Source organism: Dasypus novemcinctus, chromosome 2 (genome assembly GCF_030445035.2).
Source record: "Dasypus novemcinctus isolate mDasNov1 chromosome 2, mDasNov1.1.hap2, whole genome shotgun sequence".
NCBI classification, from domain to species: Eukaryota; Metazoa; Chordata; class Mammalia; order Cingulata; family Dasypodidae; genus Dasypus; species Dasypus novemcinctus.
The window spans coordinates 154,479,017-154,497,720 of record NC_080674.1 but is presented as its reverse complement, the minus strand read 5'-3'; the positions used below and the strand labels follow the sequence as shown (position 1 = coordinate 154,497,720).

General features: G+C 40.1%; 1 protein-coding gene across 3 annotated transcripts in view; it reads left to right on the top strand.

The window, feature by feature from the left end:
• Positions 1-18,704, top strand: part of PRELID2 (PRELI domain containing 2) — a 78,260-nt gene continuing 59,556 nt past the window's right edge. For 2 of the 3 annotated variants that reach the window (XM_058280245.2, XM_004476567.5), the window contains exons 1-4: positions 69-279; positions 13,503-13,560; positions 15,700-15,773; positions 17,351-17,511. In XM_058280245.2, the coding sequence (XP_058136228.1) occupies positions 205-279; positions 13,503-13,560; positions 15,700-15,773; positions 17,351-17,511 (368 nt within the window). In that variant the 5' untranslated portion in view covers positions 69-204. Of the gene's footprint in view, positions 280-13,502; positions 13,561-15,699; positions 15,774-17,350; positions 17,512-18,704 lie in introns of all 3 variants that reach the window. The other variant, XM_004476568.5, reaches the window with a different exon arrangement.

Below are 18,704 nucleotides of genomic sequence, written 5' to 3'. Positions count from 1 at the left end.
AGAGGCCAGTGGCGGAAGGGGGCGGGCGAGACTGACGGTCTGTTTCCCTGAGTGGACAATAAAGTTTCGGAAGTTTGAAAAGGAAGAAAAAAGGTCCGCAGCCTTTTGACTGCCTGGGTGCGGACGCCCGGCAGCCCCGGGCGGAGCTCGCGCGGCCCTGCGCTTCTGGGCGCGTGGCCGCGCGCGGGGGCCGCGGCGCGCAGGATGGGGGTCACGGTGGACGTGCACCAGGTCTACAAGTACCCCTTCGAGCAGGTGGTCTCCAGCTTCCTCCGAAAGGTACTGGCTCCTCTCTGGCCTGTCCCGGCGCGCGTTCGTGGCGCGCTGCCCGGCTGTCCACGCTGCCTGCGCTCTGGCGCGCCCGCTACCTGCAGCCCTTTCCTCTTCTCTGCCCTGGCCGAAATCCCGACCCAAGGCCTCTCTCTCCAACCTCGGTTTCGCGTTAGGAATGTGCGTGGCTCGGGGTGGATTTCCTCGAAAGCTCCCTCTCTCGGTTGAGGGAAAAGGCACCGTGCGTGGTGTCACGTTCACACCCTGCTCAGCTGATGAGTAGGGCTTTTGGGGAGAGCCGCAGGGGATCCCAGGGCCCGCAATTTCTCGAGCCCCTTTGGGGTGGCGGATGACTTGTCCTTCTTTCCAGCATGTCCTTGACCCCTTAAAAGGCAGTGGAGGCGGTTGAAACCATCATCTTAGGGTAACTCAGTGTCCTCATTCTGGCGCTTCACCATTTTTCTCTGTCATTTAAACAGCTGTAGGACTTTGGGAAGGGGAAGCTCTGTGTGTCTTAGTTTTGTAATTTGTGAAATGGGGACAGTAATACTAACAGTAGGGATGTGAGAATTCAGGTGAGATAATGTACGTGAAGTACTTGGCAGAGTGACTAATGCTTAGTGAGGGCTTTCAAATATTGCTGTTCTACTACTACAGCTGGGCACCCTAGCTTCAATATTCAGTATCCCGCTTTCATCCCAAGGATGCTTCTAGGACCGAAGCTCATAGTAATAGATAATGGGAAACGCCTTTGAAAAATAATTTTTAAAAAATGCACATGCACGGTAGGTGGGATCTCTGGACTTGAATCTGGCTCCACGCCACTAGTTTGCTGGATGTCCTTGGCCAGGGGTCTCCTCTCAATGCCTCAGTTTTGGCACCTTAGGTTGTTGCAGAATATCTTTTGGGTTCCCATTCAGCTTTCACATTGTTAGGCAAAATTTGCAAGAATTTCAGTTTGCTGTGGGCAGCAGCCTCTGGACAATACACTTCATAGGTAGATGCAATCTGGAACCTGAAGCTAAGGAGATTCTAGGGAAGGAAGGTCATTTCTTTTCTGTGACATTAAAGGAGGTGACAGAATGGGGGTTCAGTCACAAAGGAGTGAGTAGGACACTGGTTAACATGGTATTGCTATGTAGGCCCTTTTGGGAGTTGGAGGAGAATGTCAGTTCTTGTGAAGGTGGGCATCTTATTGATATTGTTCATTGATCTTCAGTATCTAGAATACTGCATAACACCTAAGTGCTCAATAAAAATCTGATGAGTGAATGAATGCATGGATTAAGAAATAAAAGAATGAGTTAAGGATCTGGTGTAGATTTTGCCTTAAGCTAGGCTTCTTCAGCCCAGAAAAAGCACACCAACACCAACATGCCATCTTTTTGTTAGGACTGGCACTTTCCCCATGGATTCTCCACTGCCATTGTTCCTTTGGGAGCCTTTTTGGATTGCCTCCCCAGAAGGTGATCTCTGCCTTTGCCAACTCCTGGGGTACTTGGTCTAGGCCTTGGGGACCGTCTTCAATACTGTCTATGGTTACTTCTGTACATGTCTTAGTTCCTCACTAGACTCAGAGCTTCGGGGCAGGAATTATTCCTGCAGAAGCATGTAGCACAATGCCAAGATTTCATTTATAGAGCACTCAGCGTGCGTCAGCTTCTGGGCTGTTTTTCTTTTATTAACAGGTGCTTATAAGCATTTTTCCTCCCTGTCCAAGGCTCTGTGCTAAGTGATAGCACTACACTCGTGGTGACAACAGACGGACCCTTCTCTTGTTGCTATTGGTTGCTAGTGGGTGAAACGGACATAAAAATCAACAAATGAACAGGAAATTCCAGTTGATGATGTGTACATACACTGGGAAAGTACTTGGTGGGTGACAGCGTCTAGCAGGGGACCTGCTGAAGACCCCGGGGGGAGGGGGGTGTGATCCATAGGAAAGGCTGCATGGAAGAAGTGACTTTTGTGAGATAATGGCTAAAGCATGAATAAGAGTTTCCTAGGCAAGAGGGGAGGGTGAAGAAAATGCTTTCCATAAACTATGTCTACTCCTCCAGGCAGCCTCAGGAAGTAGTTGTGAGTAACTTCCATTTCACAATCTGGAGAAACTGAGATTCAGAGAATTTTAAGCAACTGTTTTTGAGATCCCACAGCTAGCAGCCGAGGGAGCTAGGATTTCAACACAGGTCTGAGTGCACAGCCCACACTCTTAATCACTGTTTTACACACAGTAGGCACTCAGACGTTTGTTGAGTGAATAAAATGTTCTAGAATCAACTTCGTTGTGTACTTTATCTGATCTCAGTTTCCTTTTATCCCTAGGCTTCTCTTAGGGCTTGCTGAAATAAGGGTGTAGCTTTGCTGTGTGTTAGGGTGAGAAAATATAGTATTTCAGCTATTTATTTCTATGTAACAACCCCAAAACTTGCTGGCATAAATAGCAGCAAACTTTTAATTCTTATGATTTTGTGGGTTTCATTAGTTTCTGCTGGATTGTTTTGTGCTTCCTGTGGTATAGCAGAAGTCAGTTAAACAGCTGCATTCAGTTAAGATCTGGTATAATTTGTGTAAAATATGTAGCGAGGTGTGTGGCACACAGTGAGTGGGCTGTGGATCAGAGAATGGTACGCAGGGGAAGGTGTATTAGAACGCCACCTTCAGGATTGAGGAGGATATTTTGGAAGGCAGGGCTGGGGAAAGAGGAGGTGAACATCCCAGACTGAACGCCTAGAGGTGGGACAGTGTGGACATCGTGGGCAATACTAGACTTCCACTCTTCCTATTCACAAAGTAATCCTTTGGTACCCCCGGGCAGGGCTATGTGACTATTTATGGTGAGAAATTTTCTTTTTATGTTATTTGGAGCCATGAACTGGAAGTCATTGGACCTGGATTCCAGTCATTTTGCTTTCACTGTCAGGTATGGTGTTGGGAAACGTTTCCTCCAGCCTATACTGTGCAGGCTTAGGGTAAATGGAGCTAGTGACAAGTAAATGGAGCAATACATGTGAGTTAGAAAAAGGTACTCTTTCCTTTGGGTGGATATAGCTGTGTACCCACTGGCCTGCTTGACTGAGAGACTGTGCATTGAAAACTTGCACAACTATGTAAGACAGCCCTATTGCCATAATTTCTCATCTGTAAAATAAACCTAAGGTAGTAAGAATTATATTTTTGGTAAAATATTCTTTTATTTTTCTTTTAGTCTTTATGTATTTTTTTTTTTCTCCAAGGAAAGTATTTGGCAGAAGGATCAATCATAGGATCCCTGGGAAGCATTTAATCTGTTTTTGCACCATGGTATGTTTGAAGGCATTTTAGCACTGAAGGACATTCTATTTTGAATAGTCTATAGAACTATGGCTTTTGCTGTGTTTAGGACTTGCCTTCCAAGTTATACTATATGACTATTTTTAAAACCTAGGAATGTTTGCTCCTCTTACACCTGCTGGCTGGATACCACAGGCAAAATATTAGCTGCTTTCAAAGCTAGGTGGCATCTTGAAAACAAACGCCACGATACTCTTTGTTCGTGGAACATTGTTTCTCAACCAACTCTTCAGGAAGGAAGGCTGTGAAATCTGAAATGGTTTATTCATCACATGCCAAACTGTTCTTTCCATGAACCTGGTGTTAGTGCACTTGACAATATATTTTGGTTTCATCTTTGTATGACTCCTCTCTTTCTATCTCTTGGCATTTATAGTTGCTTCCTTCCTTTTGCTTAAAATCTTCTACAAAGAGAATGACAAAGTGGTATAAGTGAACATTAGTGGTGTAGAAGATATGTCATCTCTAGAAGCTCACGTAGGCTTGTGTGCTGGAAGCTCACATAGGCTTGCCTTTTCATGATGGATTTTGATTTACCTGACGTCTAAAGTCATTAAAGAGTACCAGGAACCCAGAGAGCCAGTGTTGACTTGGTTTTCTTGGTTATGCCTCAAATGAGGCCAGAGAAATTATGGTTTTTCCTTACCCTAGCTGTCTGCATGACATGCCACACATGCCATAGGCAAAAGTGTTGTGAATAGAGTGTAAGCTTCATGGGCAGAGATTTTTGTAATTTGTTCCTGATGTATTCCAAGTTCCCAAAGTGATTCTGGAATATAGTATGTACTTAGTAAATCCTTATTGATTGAATGGAAGAAATATACTCTTTTGGGGTTTAGCTCTGTGTAATTTCAGAGTGAAGTCAGTTTGGGGTTCAGTAACATGTATCTACTTTGGGTGCTGTAAAAAATGGACAGATTAAAATAATTTCTTTGCTTCAGTGATGTCCTCGGGTTTTATTTATTCTAGTTGGGAGCCTGATGTGCTGAACAAATTTGTTTGAGTGTTTACCCTTAAGCTCACAAAGGGGATTTATGAATGCCTATTTCCATTTAGAGTAGAAAGTTGATTGGGTAATTAATAATGTTTCCAGTTCTGTCCTATCTTTTCCACCTTGCAAATTTGACACTTAAACAAGCATGGAACATCTTTCCCTGGAGCGCTCCAGAAATATTTGGGGGTGAACCTGCATTTCCAAAATAAATGATTTGCCAAAGTGTAGGCCTGGTGTAGTAGAATGGTTATTTATTTTCTTTATTATATCATAGTAGTCTTTCTTTATTTTTATCTTCCTACCCTCAATTCTGCCAGGACATTAGGCATGATGTGAAGGAGATGGGTGCAGAAGTGAGAAGCGTGAACTCTTAACATCAGATGGGGGGATGGAGTACTGCTAGCTATTTGAGTGGGCAAGTCAGTGCATTTTTCTTTACCTCTGTTTCCTTCTAGAGATGTTGGCGAAATTAAATTGAATAATGCATCTAGGTACATGTAATCCACCTAGCTTAATGGCAACACACAGTAAGTGCTTCTAAAATACTTGTTGAATGATGATGATGATCATGATGATAATAATAACAGTAATAATAGTAAGTTATTACATTTATTTCATGAACCTGAAAATAAAAAGCTGAATGAAGTAATCTGCAGAAAACCTTACTAACTTGGAGTAATAAAGGGGAAGTGAGCATGAATGTATGTATTTGAATTATGATTTATATTTTAAATGCCATGTGTTAGTTTCCTGGGCTGCTCAAAGGAGATACCATGAAATGGTTTCAGCTTAAACAATGGGAATTTATTCGCTTACAAGCTTACAGTTTGGAAGCTGTGAAAATGTCCACATCAAAGCCTCATTAGGGTAATGCTTTCTTCCCGAAGACCAGCCAATGGTGATCCTTGTTTCCTCTGCCACTTGGCAGGGCACATAGCTGTGTCTGCTGGTCTTTCCAGCTTCTTAATTCTGTGGCTTTCTCTCTCTGTATTCATCGTGTTTATAAAGGACTCTGGTAATAAGAGGATTAAGAACCATCTGAATGAGGTGGGTCACACCTTAACTAAAGTGGCCTCATCAGAAGATCCTACTAACAATGGGTCTCTACACACAGGAATGAATTAACTTCAAGAATGTGCTTTTCTCGGGGTACATACAGCTTCAGACCACCAGAAGCCTTTTATTTATTTATTTATTTTTAGGAAATACCGGGGATTAAACCTGGGATCTTGTACATGGGAAGCAGGCGCTCAAACCACTGAGCCACACCCCCTGCTTCCAGGGAATTTTATTTTATCTTTTTTTAGGAGGTACCAGGAATTGAACCTTGACATGTGGGCTCCCAGCCACATGTCATTTAAAATTTAAATAATTTTAAGGTGCACGCAATAACTTATCTAGTGGAGGTTGTGTTTTAATCTGTGTATAAAATATTTTTTTTTACTACCAAAGTTCCAATCATTAAACAGATATTCACTATGTGCCTACTAATAGACATTCATTGTAAGTCTGTGCATCTTTTTGCCCTTGGGAGATGTGAAGATAAATAAAACATAGCCCTCTCCCCTAGGAGCTCACTGTCAGGGGAGACAGAGGGAAATATATTAAACTTTTGTGAGAAGCACTTTCTCAGGGGCATTTGGCAGACTTACAGTGTGGAGTGAAGTTCATATTTTAATTAGAAATCTATGCGAGCTTTTGAAGTATTTAGAAATAGTTTTTGCCTTTTTAAAAAAATAAATATTCTTTCTAATATTCTTATTAATCTGATGCAGTGCTTTCCCTAAAGCTTGCATGGAGGAAAATGTCTTATGCGATTTGGAATTGGTAAAGCATGAGTTTATAAGGTTTTACTAGTGTAGGAAAATCAGAAATATTAATCTTCTAATAATTTTTAATCGTTATTTAAGTATGTTTGGATTGCAAATGGATGCTAGCACTGTACTTAATGCCATACCACAGTAAATTATGCAACTTGAAACTATGTTTTCAAAAGTGTTGGTTCATTCTTCAGTAGCAAAACCAGATACCATTTATTGAGTCCCTGCATGGGGTCAGGTATTGTGTTTTATGAAAAAATTATTTTCTTTAATTCCTGTAACAACTCTCTAATGTAGATATTTATTCCCATTTTACAAATAAAGTAACCAAGGCAGACTTATATTAAAGTAGTTTGTCCAAGACACAGACAGTCTTTAAATGCAGGTCTCTTGCACTCAAACTCATTGTATTTTTCAACACTCTGCATCTTTAATTTTGGTTTTCATTTTTTAACTTTCATTTTGAAATAATTTCACTCATAAAACATTGCAAAACAGGCAAAGAATTCCCTATGTACCATTTCCCAGCATCCCCAAACCACAGTATAATTTTGAAAACCAGCAAATTAACATTGATACAACACTTAACTAATCTACAGATCTAATTCGGATTTTGCCAGTTGTTCACTAATATCCTTTGTCTGGTCCTGGATCCAATCCACTATCCCACACTGCATTTAGTTGTCGTGTTTTCTTTGCCTCCTCCAATGTGGAGCAGTACCTCCATCTTTCTTTGGCTTTCCTGGACTGTGAAGCTTTTGAAGAGTACTGGTCAGTTACTTTGTAGACTTTGTGTCTTTAAATACTTTGGGTACATACATTTAATGTTGAAATAAGGGCATTTTATTTTGTATCACAATTATATACAATCTTTTTTTTTTTTTTAAACTTCATTATGCCCTCGCAGATTATTGGGACGTTTTTGAGAGCGAAGGGCTGATGCGAGGTGATGTGAGCTTGTTGACCAGTCTGCCTGTCCTGGTTCCTTGTCCTTTGTTCTTTCTACTTCATCATCCTGCTGACCAGAAAGACTAACCAACAGACATTCAAAATATCTGTCGACTTAAATAGTCCTTGTATTAGGATTCTTCAGAGAAACAGAACTGACAGGATCTATCTATCCATTTATCTATCTATATACATATATATGTAAATTTTATATTAATTTGTAAACATTAGGAGATTTATTGCAGAAATTGGCTCACGTGACCATGGGATTGGCAAATCCGAATTCCGGTGGGCAGCCTGCAAGTTGGAATCTCAGTGAAGCTGAAGGCGAATTTCCCAGGAGAAACTGGCTGGCTGATGTAGAGATAGAAATTCTTCTTTCTGACTGCTGATATCCTTAGGTCTGGCTTTAAGGCCTTCAACTGATTTGTTGAGGAGACTCCTCTCATTGCCTAAGGCAATCTCCTTTTTCCGATTGCAGGTATAATCAGCTACAGATGCCATCAACTGACTAATGATTTAGATCCATTTATAAATACCCTCACAGGAACAAGTGCTTGCTTGACCAAACAACTGGACCAACCAAGCTGACACATAAACTTAACTATCATGGTCCTTGATCATTGAAATTTTGATTAATCGATGACTCATTGGATCTTGGCATAAAATCAATTCTTCTCTTCTTCTGAGACAGATTATCGTGTGTAGCTGATAAAAGGCATCGGGCAAAGCCCACAATGATTTCTTTGCAGAGCTAAACACCAAGTCTCTTTTCAGCAGCCCCATCTCTTCGCGTGGACCTGTTTGGAAGCAGCGTGGGTAGCAGATATTCCCTAAACAGATAGATTAATATACCAGGCTCGTTTGAGGTCCTCTTTCTGTTCTTTACAGGACTGTTTATAGACAGCCCTGTCAATTCAGATGTCTCCTTGCTTTCTGCTCTCAGATAATTCCATTTGAAAGTTAGTGGACCGTGACTCCTTTGGAGGACATTGACCTCTTTTGAGGGATATTAGAAAAGGCAGGCATTGAATTCTGAGCTTTTTGGAAAGCTGATATTTTAATAGCTCTGTACAACTTAAGTGTAGGCTTCCTGAAAGCTCATAGGTCAGTAAATAAGATAAATGCTATATCTTCATGAAACTCCTCCCATAAATACATTCCTCTGATTATGTGGACTCTATTGTTGGCTTTTCACCTCCCATGGCTAGGCGTTTGTTTTAATATATGTTTTATTTTTTACCCAGTCTTTGACTTCTTACGTTTTTAATATGTAAAAAAATAAATGAAAGCAAGGGTATATGAAACTGTAACCTTGCGAGACTGTCATATACATATAACCTACAAAATGATATTTACAATAGATTTCTATCTTGGAGAAGAGAAAGGAAGTAGTTTATTATACATTGTGTGAAGAAAGTAAAAATCATAAGTAAGGACAAATGAAGTAAAAATGTATCTTGAGAAAATCCCTAAATCACGAATGAATTATAGCATATGTGGCATATGTACCCAGCCTGTGCAGAGCTTCTTATGCACACTGAAGTTTGTGGTCCTCTCTGCCAGGCTGAAAGAAGGCAAGGACTTGCAGTGGATGTCTGGGTCATCTTTGGTTCCCTGGGAATGGGAATGGGGCCTGGAGAGTCCCAACATGATCCTGCTGGTCTGCAGGCTTTCCTCTATTACATTTTTAACACAAAGACTGTAGAGTAGCACGTATTATAAATTTTCTTGTTTTAGAGAGGACTGAACGAGATAATGTACGTGGCAGCCTCTAGTATAGTACCCTCTACGGATATAGTAGATGCTCAATAAGTATTTCATGGATTTCATCCTGATCTAACTCGACCAGTTTCTTATCACATTGTGTGTAAAAAAAGGTCAAGAAAAAACTGGGCCACGTGCTACCTGCCTTCCCATGTTGGTGTTCCCTGTGGTGACCCTCTCTGGGTTGCCTTCCCTCTCTTAACCCCTTATTATCAGACTTTAGATAGCATTTTCTGAGTTAAATCAAGACTGTGAAAGTTATAAGATGGCATCAGGTCATTTCAAGGAACGTCAGGTAGGGGGAGCCTCTGTACAGTAAATCTTGAATTAAAAGATAAAAATAGAAATAATGTGACTTTCATGTCATGGTATCTATTGTAGCTCTTATAAATAAACCCCTAAAAGTGATTTCTTTTACCATTCTTGTATGGAAACCTGAGGCTTATGTCTAAGTAGCTCCAAAAGTTGTTTGTGTAGTGTGACTTGTATTTTGCAAACAATTTTACTTGAATAGTTCAAGATTTCTTGTGTTTGGCTAATAAAATCTCTGTCTTACTTTATTTTCAAGCATTGCCTAATGGGAGACTCTTTAGTATCTTATAGTGTCCACACCCCACGATTTCCCAATATCCCATCCTCCTATTGTCTCTTAGACTGCTTAATTTTTCACCTGAGCACACCTGACATATTTATTTTTATTTGCTTCCCAACTAAAATGTTTTTTTAAAAGATTAATTTTTTTAAATTTATTTTTCTTCCCATTCCCCCCACCCCGGTTGTCTGTTCTCTGTGTCTATTTGCTACGTGTTCTTCTTTGTCCACTTCTGTTGTTGTTGCGTCTTCTTGTGTCAGCTCTCCGTGTGTGCGGCGCCATTCCTGGGCAGGCTGTATTTTCTTTTGCGCTGGGTGGCTCTCCTTACGGGGTGCCCTCCTTGCTCGTGGGGCTCCCCTACGTGGGGACACCCCTGTGTGGCACGGCACTCCTTGCACATATCAGCACTGTGCGTGGGCCATGTCCACAGGGTCAAGGAGGCCTGGGGTTTGAACCGCGGACCTCCCATGTGGTAGACGGACGCCCTAACCACTGGGCCAAGTCTGCTTCCCCCAACTAAAATGTGAACTCTTAAGCACCTAGACTATTTCTTTTTTCTTCTTTCCTTTTTTTTTTGGCTCATCTCAATATCCTCTGTGCCTAGAACTGTGCCTGGTATGACAGGTACTCAAAAAACTGTTAAATGAAGAATGAGTAGAAAGCTTTCACTGTTATTTAAGTTAATATCCTTTGACCTAATAAGTAACTATTAAAGTTATGTAAGAGTGTGAAATATTTGTGTTTTTCACTCTTGAAGCATTTCACTGATAACTTAGTGAAGTAATTAGCACTTGAAAACTTTTATCACTGTGTTTCTCTGGTGATTATGTTTCTACCTTCTTTCAGAGTTTAGTAATCATCCATCACCTTAGAGTGCATTTATATTATTCAATTGGGATGTATTTATAGGTAAAAATGAAAAAACTTGAACTGCAGTTAAGAAAATACTCTTATTTGGCCCTAGTGTGAAAGTTCTAATTTGCACACACTTGCGTCTGATTCAGATGGTGTGAGTCTCCCTAGCTGCACAGCGTGCTTTGTAAGTGAAGGGCCCCTCTGTTGAGCAGCAGAGCATCTAAATCTGACTCTCTGTAATGGGCATGTATCTTTGTAGGGCTGAACTTTAAGAAAGCAGATATTGTATTTTTGGGCCTTTCTTCAAGAGAAAAAGGAATAAATGAAAAAACCCATAAAATACATTTTTGCTTAGTTATCAAGATGGTGGTTGCCAGAATACAAGTGCAGTTATCAGCGCTCACCCACAGGGGGCATGATGTGGTGCTGCGGCTGCTGAGAGCTTAGCCAACAGCTGTCTTCACAGATTGGTCCCTGAATGAAGTGAAGATGATCTTCCAAACTGACCCTTGAGGTCAGCAAGGTTTATCTTCCAGATCATTCATTGTTTCTTCAGCAAATATTTACTGAGTACCTGCTGTGTAGCAGACACTGTGCAGGGTGGAGGAGATCCAGGGTTACTGAAATGGATAATTTTCCTGCCCTTTTAGAGGCTCACTTTTTTTTTTTAAGGTTTGTTTTTTATTTCTCTACCCCTACCCCCGTTGTCTGCTCTCTTGTGTCATTTGCTGTGTGTTCTTTTGTGTCCGCTTGCATTCTTGTCAGTGGCACCCGGAATCTGTGTCTCTTTTTGTTGTGTCATCTTGCTGCGTCAGCTCTCTGTGTGTGTGGCGCCACTCCTGGGTGCGTTGTGGTTTTTTTTCCTCACGGGGCGGCTCTCCTTGCGGGGCTCACTTCTTGCGCGTGGGGCTCCCCTACATGAGGGACACCCCTGCATGGCACAGCACTCCTTGTGCATGGCAGCACTACACATGGGCCAGCTCACCACATGGGCCAGGAGGCTGTGGGTTTGAACCCTGGACCTCCTATGTGGTAGGTGGAAACTCTATCAGTTGAGCCACACCCACTTCCTGAGGCTCACGTTTTAATCCAGTGTCTTTTGGGGCCACACATATCTTTAAGAGTGGATGTAAGTGGTGGCTTTTCCCTGGCCATCAGCCAGTTGGTCCCTTACACACCCACACACTCATGCATACATGTGCACATGTGGGTGCTTGAGCTGGAGTGGGGAAGTCCCACACTCAGCATTTTGTGTACCATTTCTTGAGTTTCAGGAAACTTAAAGCTTAAGTTTTAAGTCTGCTCTTCCCTTCTCCTCCTGCCTCCCTGGCTACTGCCCTTGCCTCTTCTTAGCACCTTAGGATGTTCTGGAAAAGACTTCACTGTAATTTTCTTTTCAGGTTTTATCAGATGATGAAGCCGCACACATTGGGGAAGAGACCCCAAGGAGGCTCAGCAGGTCCTTGTCCTAGGCCTTGGGCAAGGCACTTTCACTTCCTAACCTCTCTTCTCACACCTGAATACTAGCAAGTATTGAGTTAGAGCAACTCTAAGATGATTTGTGGGTAGGTTATATGGGCAGGCTTTGGAGGCAGATAGAAAGTATCTGGGGGTAAATTGTAGTCTTGTTGCTTATTAGCTAAGCAATTTTGGGCAAATTACTTAATCTATGTGAGCCTCACTTCTTAAATACAAAACAGAAAAAAAAACAACACATACCTCATGGACTGAATTTAAGAATTAAACTGAGATAATGTATGTAAATTGCCTATGACAAAAAAAAAATTGTAGCTTTTATCAGCCTTGTCACATCCAAATTGTCTTTCAGGGAAACTTATATCAACAAATTAAATATTTTTTGAGTGCCTACTATGTGCCTGGCATAGTATACTTCTGTGACTACCCTGTGATGCTCGCCCAGCCACCAGGCAGTGGTACAAAATAGGAGTGAAGGAATTCCCTGTGCATCAGAGAGGCCTGGCTTAATTTCCGATCGCTGCCACTTAATTAACTACATGACCCTACTCTCCGATCTTCATTTAGTTTCCATTTCTGTAAAATGTGGATAATGGTATCACATTAACTGTCTGGTTTACCAGGGTTGCTGTGATAAATAACACAAGGGTTGGCTTAACAGCTGGAATTTATCGTCTTGGGTTTTGGAGGCGAGAAGTCCGCAATCGAGGCGTGGGCAGGGCAGTGCTCTCTGCCGGAAGCTGGTTGTGCTGTGGTGCTGCTGGCCTCCCTCCTTGGGGTGCCTCGGCTTGCAGCTCTGCCTCCTGGCGCGTGGCGATGTCTTTAGTCTCGTCCTGTGGCTTTCTCTGACTTTTGGCTTCTTGGATTGCATCTGAATTTCCTCTTTTTATAAGCCCTCCAGAATACAGATTAAGACCCAGGCTGATTGAGTATGGCCACATCTTTACTAATAATAACATCTACAAAAGGTCCTATTTACAAATGGGTTCACTCTCACAGGAACAGGGAATTCGATTAAGAACATTACTTAATCCCCCACAAAACCCCGTCTCAGGAGAGGGGCTATTTGGAGATACCAATGAGATAGAGCAAGTAAAGCATGTAGCATGGTGCCAACAGAAAGAACACTCTCAATTTATGTTAGTTTCACTCGATATTAATATAATTATTATTAATTAATCATCTTAATTTCATCCCTCTCCCTACCCAGAGCGAGGTTGGATCTAAAGGTTTTCCCCAGAATTCCTACAACATGTCCAGTTGATGATAGCAGCATCCCACTTATTTTGGCTGAATAGTAAAATTAAGACACTTGTTTGAAAACTGTTCTTTACTTGCAGGTTGCTTGGAAAATATTTATTGGCTCAGCAGTTAGCTGTGGTTACTACTAATAGATTCCCTTTGGTTAAAGACGAATGGTAATTCTTCTTTATGTGTTTTTATTTAGTACCCCAATCCCATGGATAAAAATGTCATCTCTGTAAAAATCGTGGAGGAAAAAAGAGGTGAGTTTCCCAAATATGTTTTCAGTTCAGTGATGATCATTAAGTGATGCTTATTTTGTAAAGATGTATGTTTCCATGTACATGTTTTATGTTTGTGTGGTCTACTCTACTGTGTTTTAAACAGATGTATTTTCATACTTGATGTGACTGATAGAAAAGTTTAGCAGTGAGAGCACCCAGCATTTATAGTAGTTGAAGTCCTGCCTAATATGCCCCTGTCACTTTCTAATTCATAATTGATGACAACACTGAGCTACTTATAATTGTAAGAGCCAACTTTTTTTTTTTTGAGGACTTAATATGCTTGGCACTCTTTTATTAACTCATTTAATCTTCACAACATTTTATGGGGTAAGTATTAGTATTATTCCCATTTAACGAACAAGGGAACTGAGGTACAGAGAGGTTAAATAACTTGTCCAAGGACACATGTCTATATATATTGTATTCATACATCATTTCATACAAGGCAAAATAGATGTGATTAATAGTGCATGTGAGATATGACTGTAAAGTGATGAAAGTGACATTGATATATAGCTTATGGAATCATAATTATGCTTTACAATGTGGTTCAGTGTTTACTAGAGCAAGTGTCAGCAAATTATGGCTTATGTGGCCTGTTTTTATAAATAAAGTTTTATTGGAACACAGCCACACCCATTTGTTTACACCATGTTTATGAGTGTTTTTTTACTCAGCAGAGTTGAGTAGTTGAAATAGAGGTGGTATGGTCCACAAAACTAAAATATTTACCATCTGATCTTTTACAGACAAAGTTTACTGACTAGAGTGAAGGAGTCTCCATTGCCCTCTGTCATCTCCATCTCTAGTAGTAGAAGCATCTTCACTGATAGTTTGAACTTGAGAACAGGATAGTGCTGGAAGTTATAACAATGCACACAATCAGTATACAGACTTTGGAGACTCCCAGGCCCTGGTCTAACTTGCTCTTTAGCCTTCTGAAAACATGAGATGCCACTTACTATTTGTTATGTGACTCTGAGGCCCTCTCGGTGCTGGGGGAACATAAAACTTGTAATATTTTAAAACATGTTTTCTCATGTATTTATACTCAGTCTGGGAGAAACTTGTATCTGGCATTGGACAAACCTTATTTAAAGTCTTGATAGTGTTGCCGGCTAAGTGACCCAATGTCTCAGATGCTCTGTCACTTCATCTGTCAACTGAGAAAATAATAATAATCTTGCTTTTAGGTTGTTGTGAAGATCAAATGAGAGAAAAATGTGCATGTTCCAAACTGGTTTCTACCATCAGCATGAGCATCTTTGCCTTTAAGAGTAGCTAGACTCTTTTAAGTATGTGTACTGCAAACACTGAATGAGATGGCCAGAGGAGTGCCAATGGGCAGAGGAGATGAGCCAGTTTCTTACCCTGTCAGCAGCTTCTGAGGAGTCAGGGTGTTTGCATCAGGGAATCAAGATGATGATGATAGCCAGAGCTTTGAGAAACCTGCAGCAGTGTGACTGAGTTAAAGTCATTCATAGAGCAAATGATAGTATTTAAAGTTGATCTTTCTCTACCTCAGTCTTCCTTTTTCTTAATTCATATTTATTGTATGTCTTTCATACCCCTGGTGCTATATCAGGGACTTCCTTCCAAAACAGAGTGGTCCTAGCCACGGAGGGTCTACTCCCCTATGGGAAGAGAAGAGTGCGGCTAGTGTGATTAACTATAGGCTTGGATTTTGTACCCAGAAATATGTGTTGAGAACATGATTGGTGCAGAAGGTAGCATACTCATATTCTTCATCTTTTTGTTTAAACATTCCCTTTCTTAGAGTTTTGTAAGAGGTGCCAGTGGCCATTGACTATTTCATCATTCTAGCAGTGATATTAATAGTCCAGAGTAGTAATACTTTGTGATTCTTTTTTCCTTGACTTTAGAATGTGCAGTATGAGTAGCTGTTTACTGTTATTCCTTGGTTGCAGAGGAGTATACTTGGAGTAATTTGGCATAGAAAGGTATCTAGTCAGGGAAATGAGTTTTGAATTAGACATTTTCTTTAAGAATTCTGCATATAGAAAATTGAGATTGGCACTGATAATTTTGTTTCCATTGACAAGAATAAATTCCCTTAATTAATTTTTTTTGAGCATAAAATTTCTCTTTTTCCAGATGTATCAACAGGCATCATCTATAGAAAGAGGATTGCACTCTGTCAGAATGTGGTTCCAGAAATTTTGAGGAAGGTAAATTCATTAAAAAATATAATCAGATGTCATGTTACATTGGCCAACTTTTAAATAGTCATGGAAAGAGACAGCATTTTCTGATGTAAAGGAGCAATAGAACTTCCCCAGTTCTACTTCAGTCCTTCAGAGGAAGCGAGCTCTTTCATTCCCAGCCTCAGTTTTGGCAGATACCGCTGGAGATAAATTTTTTTTTTTTCTTTATCGCTCTCTCTCTCTCTTTAATTGTTGGCGGCTCTTAGTGGATATAGAGGTGGTCTACAATTATTTTAATGATACTTTGGACATATTGCATGAGAATTTGCATTTTGCATGAGATTGTGCATTTCTAATCTGTCCAAGTTTAGAAATGACTCTCAGGTAAGAATGATCTGAAGTGAGCAGATGGTACATATATAGGCTGATCTTTAGCAAGGAAGATAAAAGCTTCAGTTTCTAATTCATTGTTGAAGATGACAGACCAGAGTATTCCAGGGAGTATAATGTTCTCAGCATTCCCTGTACATGTTTTTATATGTGTTTGTATTAAGTAGTAGAATTGGTGATGAAGTCTTCATGACAGCAAATTGTTTTCTCTCTTTGAAACCCTAAAGCATTCTGGTGATACTTTGTTGGAAAAAGGTAAGTGGCAGTTTTTAATCTCACTGTTTGAACTATGGAGGGATTGTCAGTGGAAGTTCTAGAATTATTATGAAGTAAGAGGAGAGAATCTCGGTATGTGCTTTTAAAAATGTCTTAGATGGTTGTTTCAACCGGAAGTGGTTCCACCTGTGATGTAGACTCTAGTGTGGTTCCTGGCTGTTACTTGCAAATTAAATTGCTCTGCTGTGTACTGAAAAAATGGTGGCTTTCAGTCACATTTTACCGTGGAATAAAAGACTCTGTTGTGCTCTTTTGTGGAAAGAAAGCTGATATGACAATGAAAATGAATTTTCATTTGTTTTTCAGATGGTAAACTGTTTTGCATTGTATATAGCAAATTATTAGGGTTTTTTTTTCCCCACAGAGTGTATACCCTGCCTTTGCCCTATATACACACTTTGAATCTATTATTTAAAAAGGCATTCAACTTTGTCTTGTATCTCAATTCTTAAATAATTTAAGGATAACTCTGACTTGTACATTTCTGCCTTTGTAGTTTTCCATGTCTCCTCCACCTAGGACAGCATACATTTCTAAGTATAGGACAGAGTTTAAAATGAAGAAAATATTTTACTTTATATTGTCCTATAAGTGAGTGCCTGTGTGTAAGTGGGCCTGATTTGAATCTGTCAGTTTAAGAAGGCTGTGACCCACCCAAGAGGAGACAAAAAGAGGAGGCTGGTAATTTACGTAGTAGCGTTTAGCTGTTAGGGAAATCGGAGCCCAGACTGCACAGCCTGCGTAAATTCTGGGCCATTTGCATGTCCTCACAGCATTTAGTAAGGTCACCATATGTTTGACTACTAAGGGCTTACAGCCACTGGTCAGCTTTCATCCATATGTCAGGATCACTTGTCTTCTTAATTATCCAAGACTGAACTCTTTTAGGTAGCCTGCTCTCAATTGAGAAAGCCATCCTCCCTTTTCTTGGACAGGTGAGCATTTTAAAAGTACCTAGTATTCAGTTAGAAGAGGAATCCTGGCTCAATCCTCAGGAAAGAAACATGGCTATACGGAGTCACTGCCTTACATGGACACAATATGCATCCATGAAGGAAGAGTCTGTCTTCCGGGAAAGTGTGGAAAATCCAAATTGGTAAGATTACCTGTATGCGTGTGTGTGTGTGTGTGTGTGTGTGTGTGTGTGTGTTGGGGGGGCAGTACACATATGAGCACGTATACTGAAAGGCCGTGATTCTATGCTCATGACCTCTGTTTAAACTTAGGACTCCTTTGTCATACAGATGCCATATTATCACATTTTAATCACACAGGTAATTAATGAATTTATTTTTCTTTGGGAGAAAAAATGATAGCACACAATTTCTGTCTGACCATCCTTCCAATCCTGGTGTCTTCTCCTCCTCTCCACAGACAAAGGGTGTTATCAGTATTTTTCCAGACCTTAAAAAAATACTTCTAGATATGAACATATATGTGCTAGTGCCTGTAGAGTATGCTTTTGTGTCTTTTTTTTACATAAATGGTTGCATGCTGTATAAACCTTATGTACTTCTTTCATCAATTAGTAGAATGTTTCTGAGCTTTATCCATTTAATGCATATAGCTGTAACTTATTCCTCTGAACCACTGCAGAATATTCAATTCCATGACTATACTACATGTTATTCAGCTTTTTCCTTATTAATAGACTTTTAGATGATTTCTAGTTTCTCTTTATTATAAACAATATTCCAGTATTTGTGAAGCATATGTGTCTTGTATGTGACCCTTTATGCTATTGGTGAAAACTTCTTTAAAACAGATTTAAAAAATAGCTAACTGAGGTATGATATACCCAGAGTAAAATTAACCCTTTTTAGTGTATAGTTTTATGAGTTTAACATAGGTATAAATCTCTGTGATCTTAAATTAGGCAATGCTCCTTAGATATGACACTGAAAGCACAAGCAACCAAAGAAAAACTACATAAATTAGACTTCATCAAAATAAATATATTTTTGCTTCAAAGGAGACTGTCAAGAAAAAGTGAAAAGATAACCCAGAGAATGGGAGAAAATATTTGCAAATCATACGTCTGATAAGACACTAGTATCTAGATCGTATAAAAATTATTACATTTCAACAATTAAAAAAAAAAATGGACAAAGGACTCGAACAGACATTTTTCCAAAGATCATACACAAATGACTCAAAAGCACATAGAATGATGTTCAACATATTTCATTAGGGAAATGTAAATCAAAACCACAATGAGATACCGCTTCACACCCACTAGGATGGTTATTAAACAAAAGAGAGTTAATAACAAGTGTTGGCAAGTGTGTG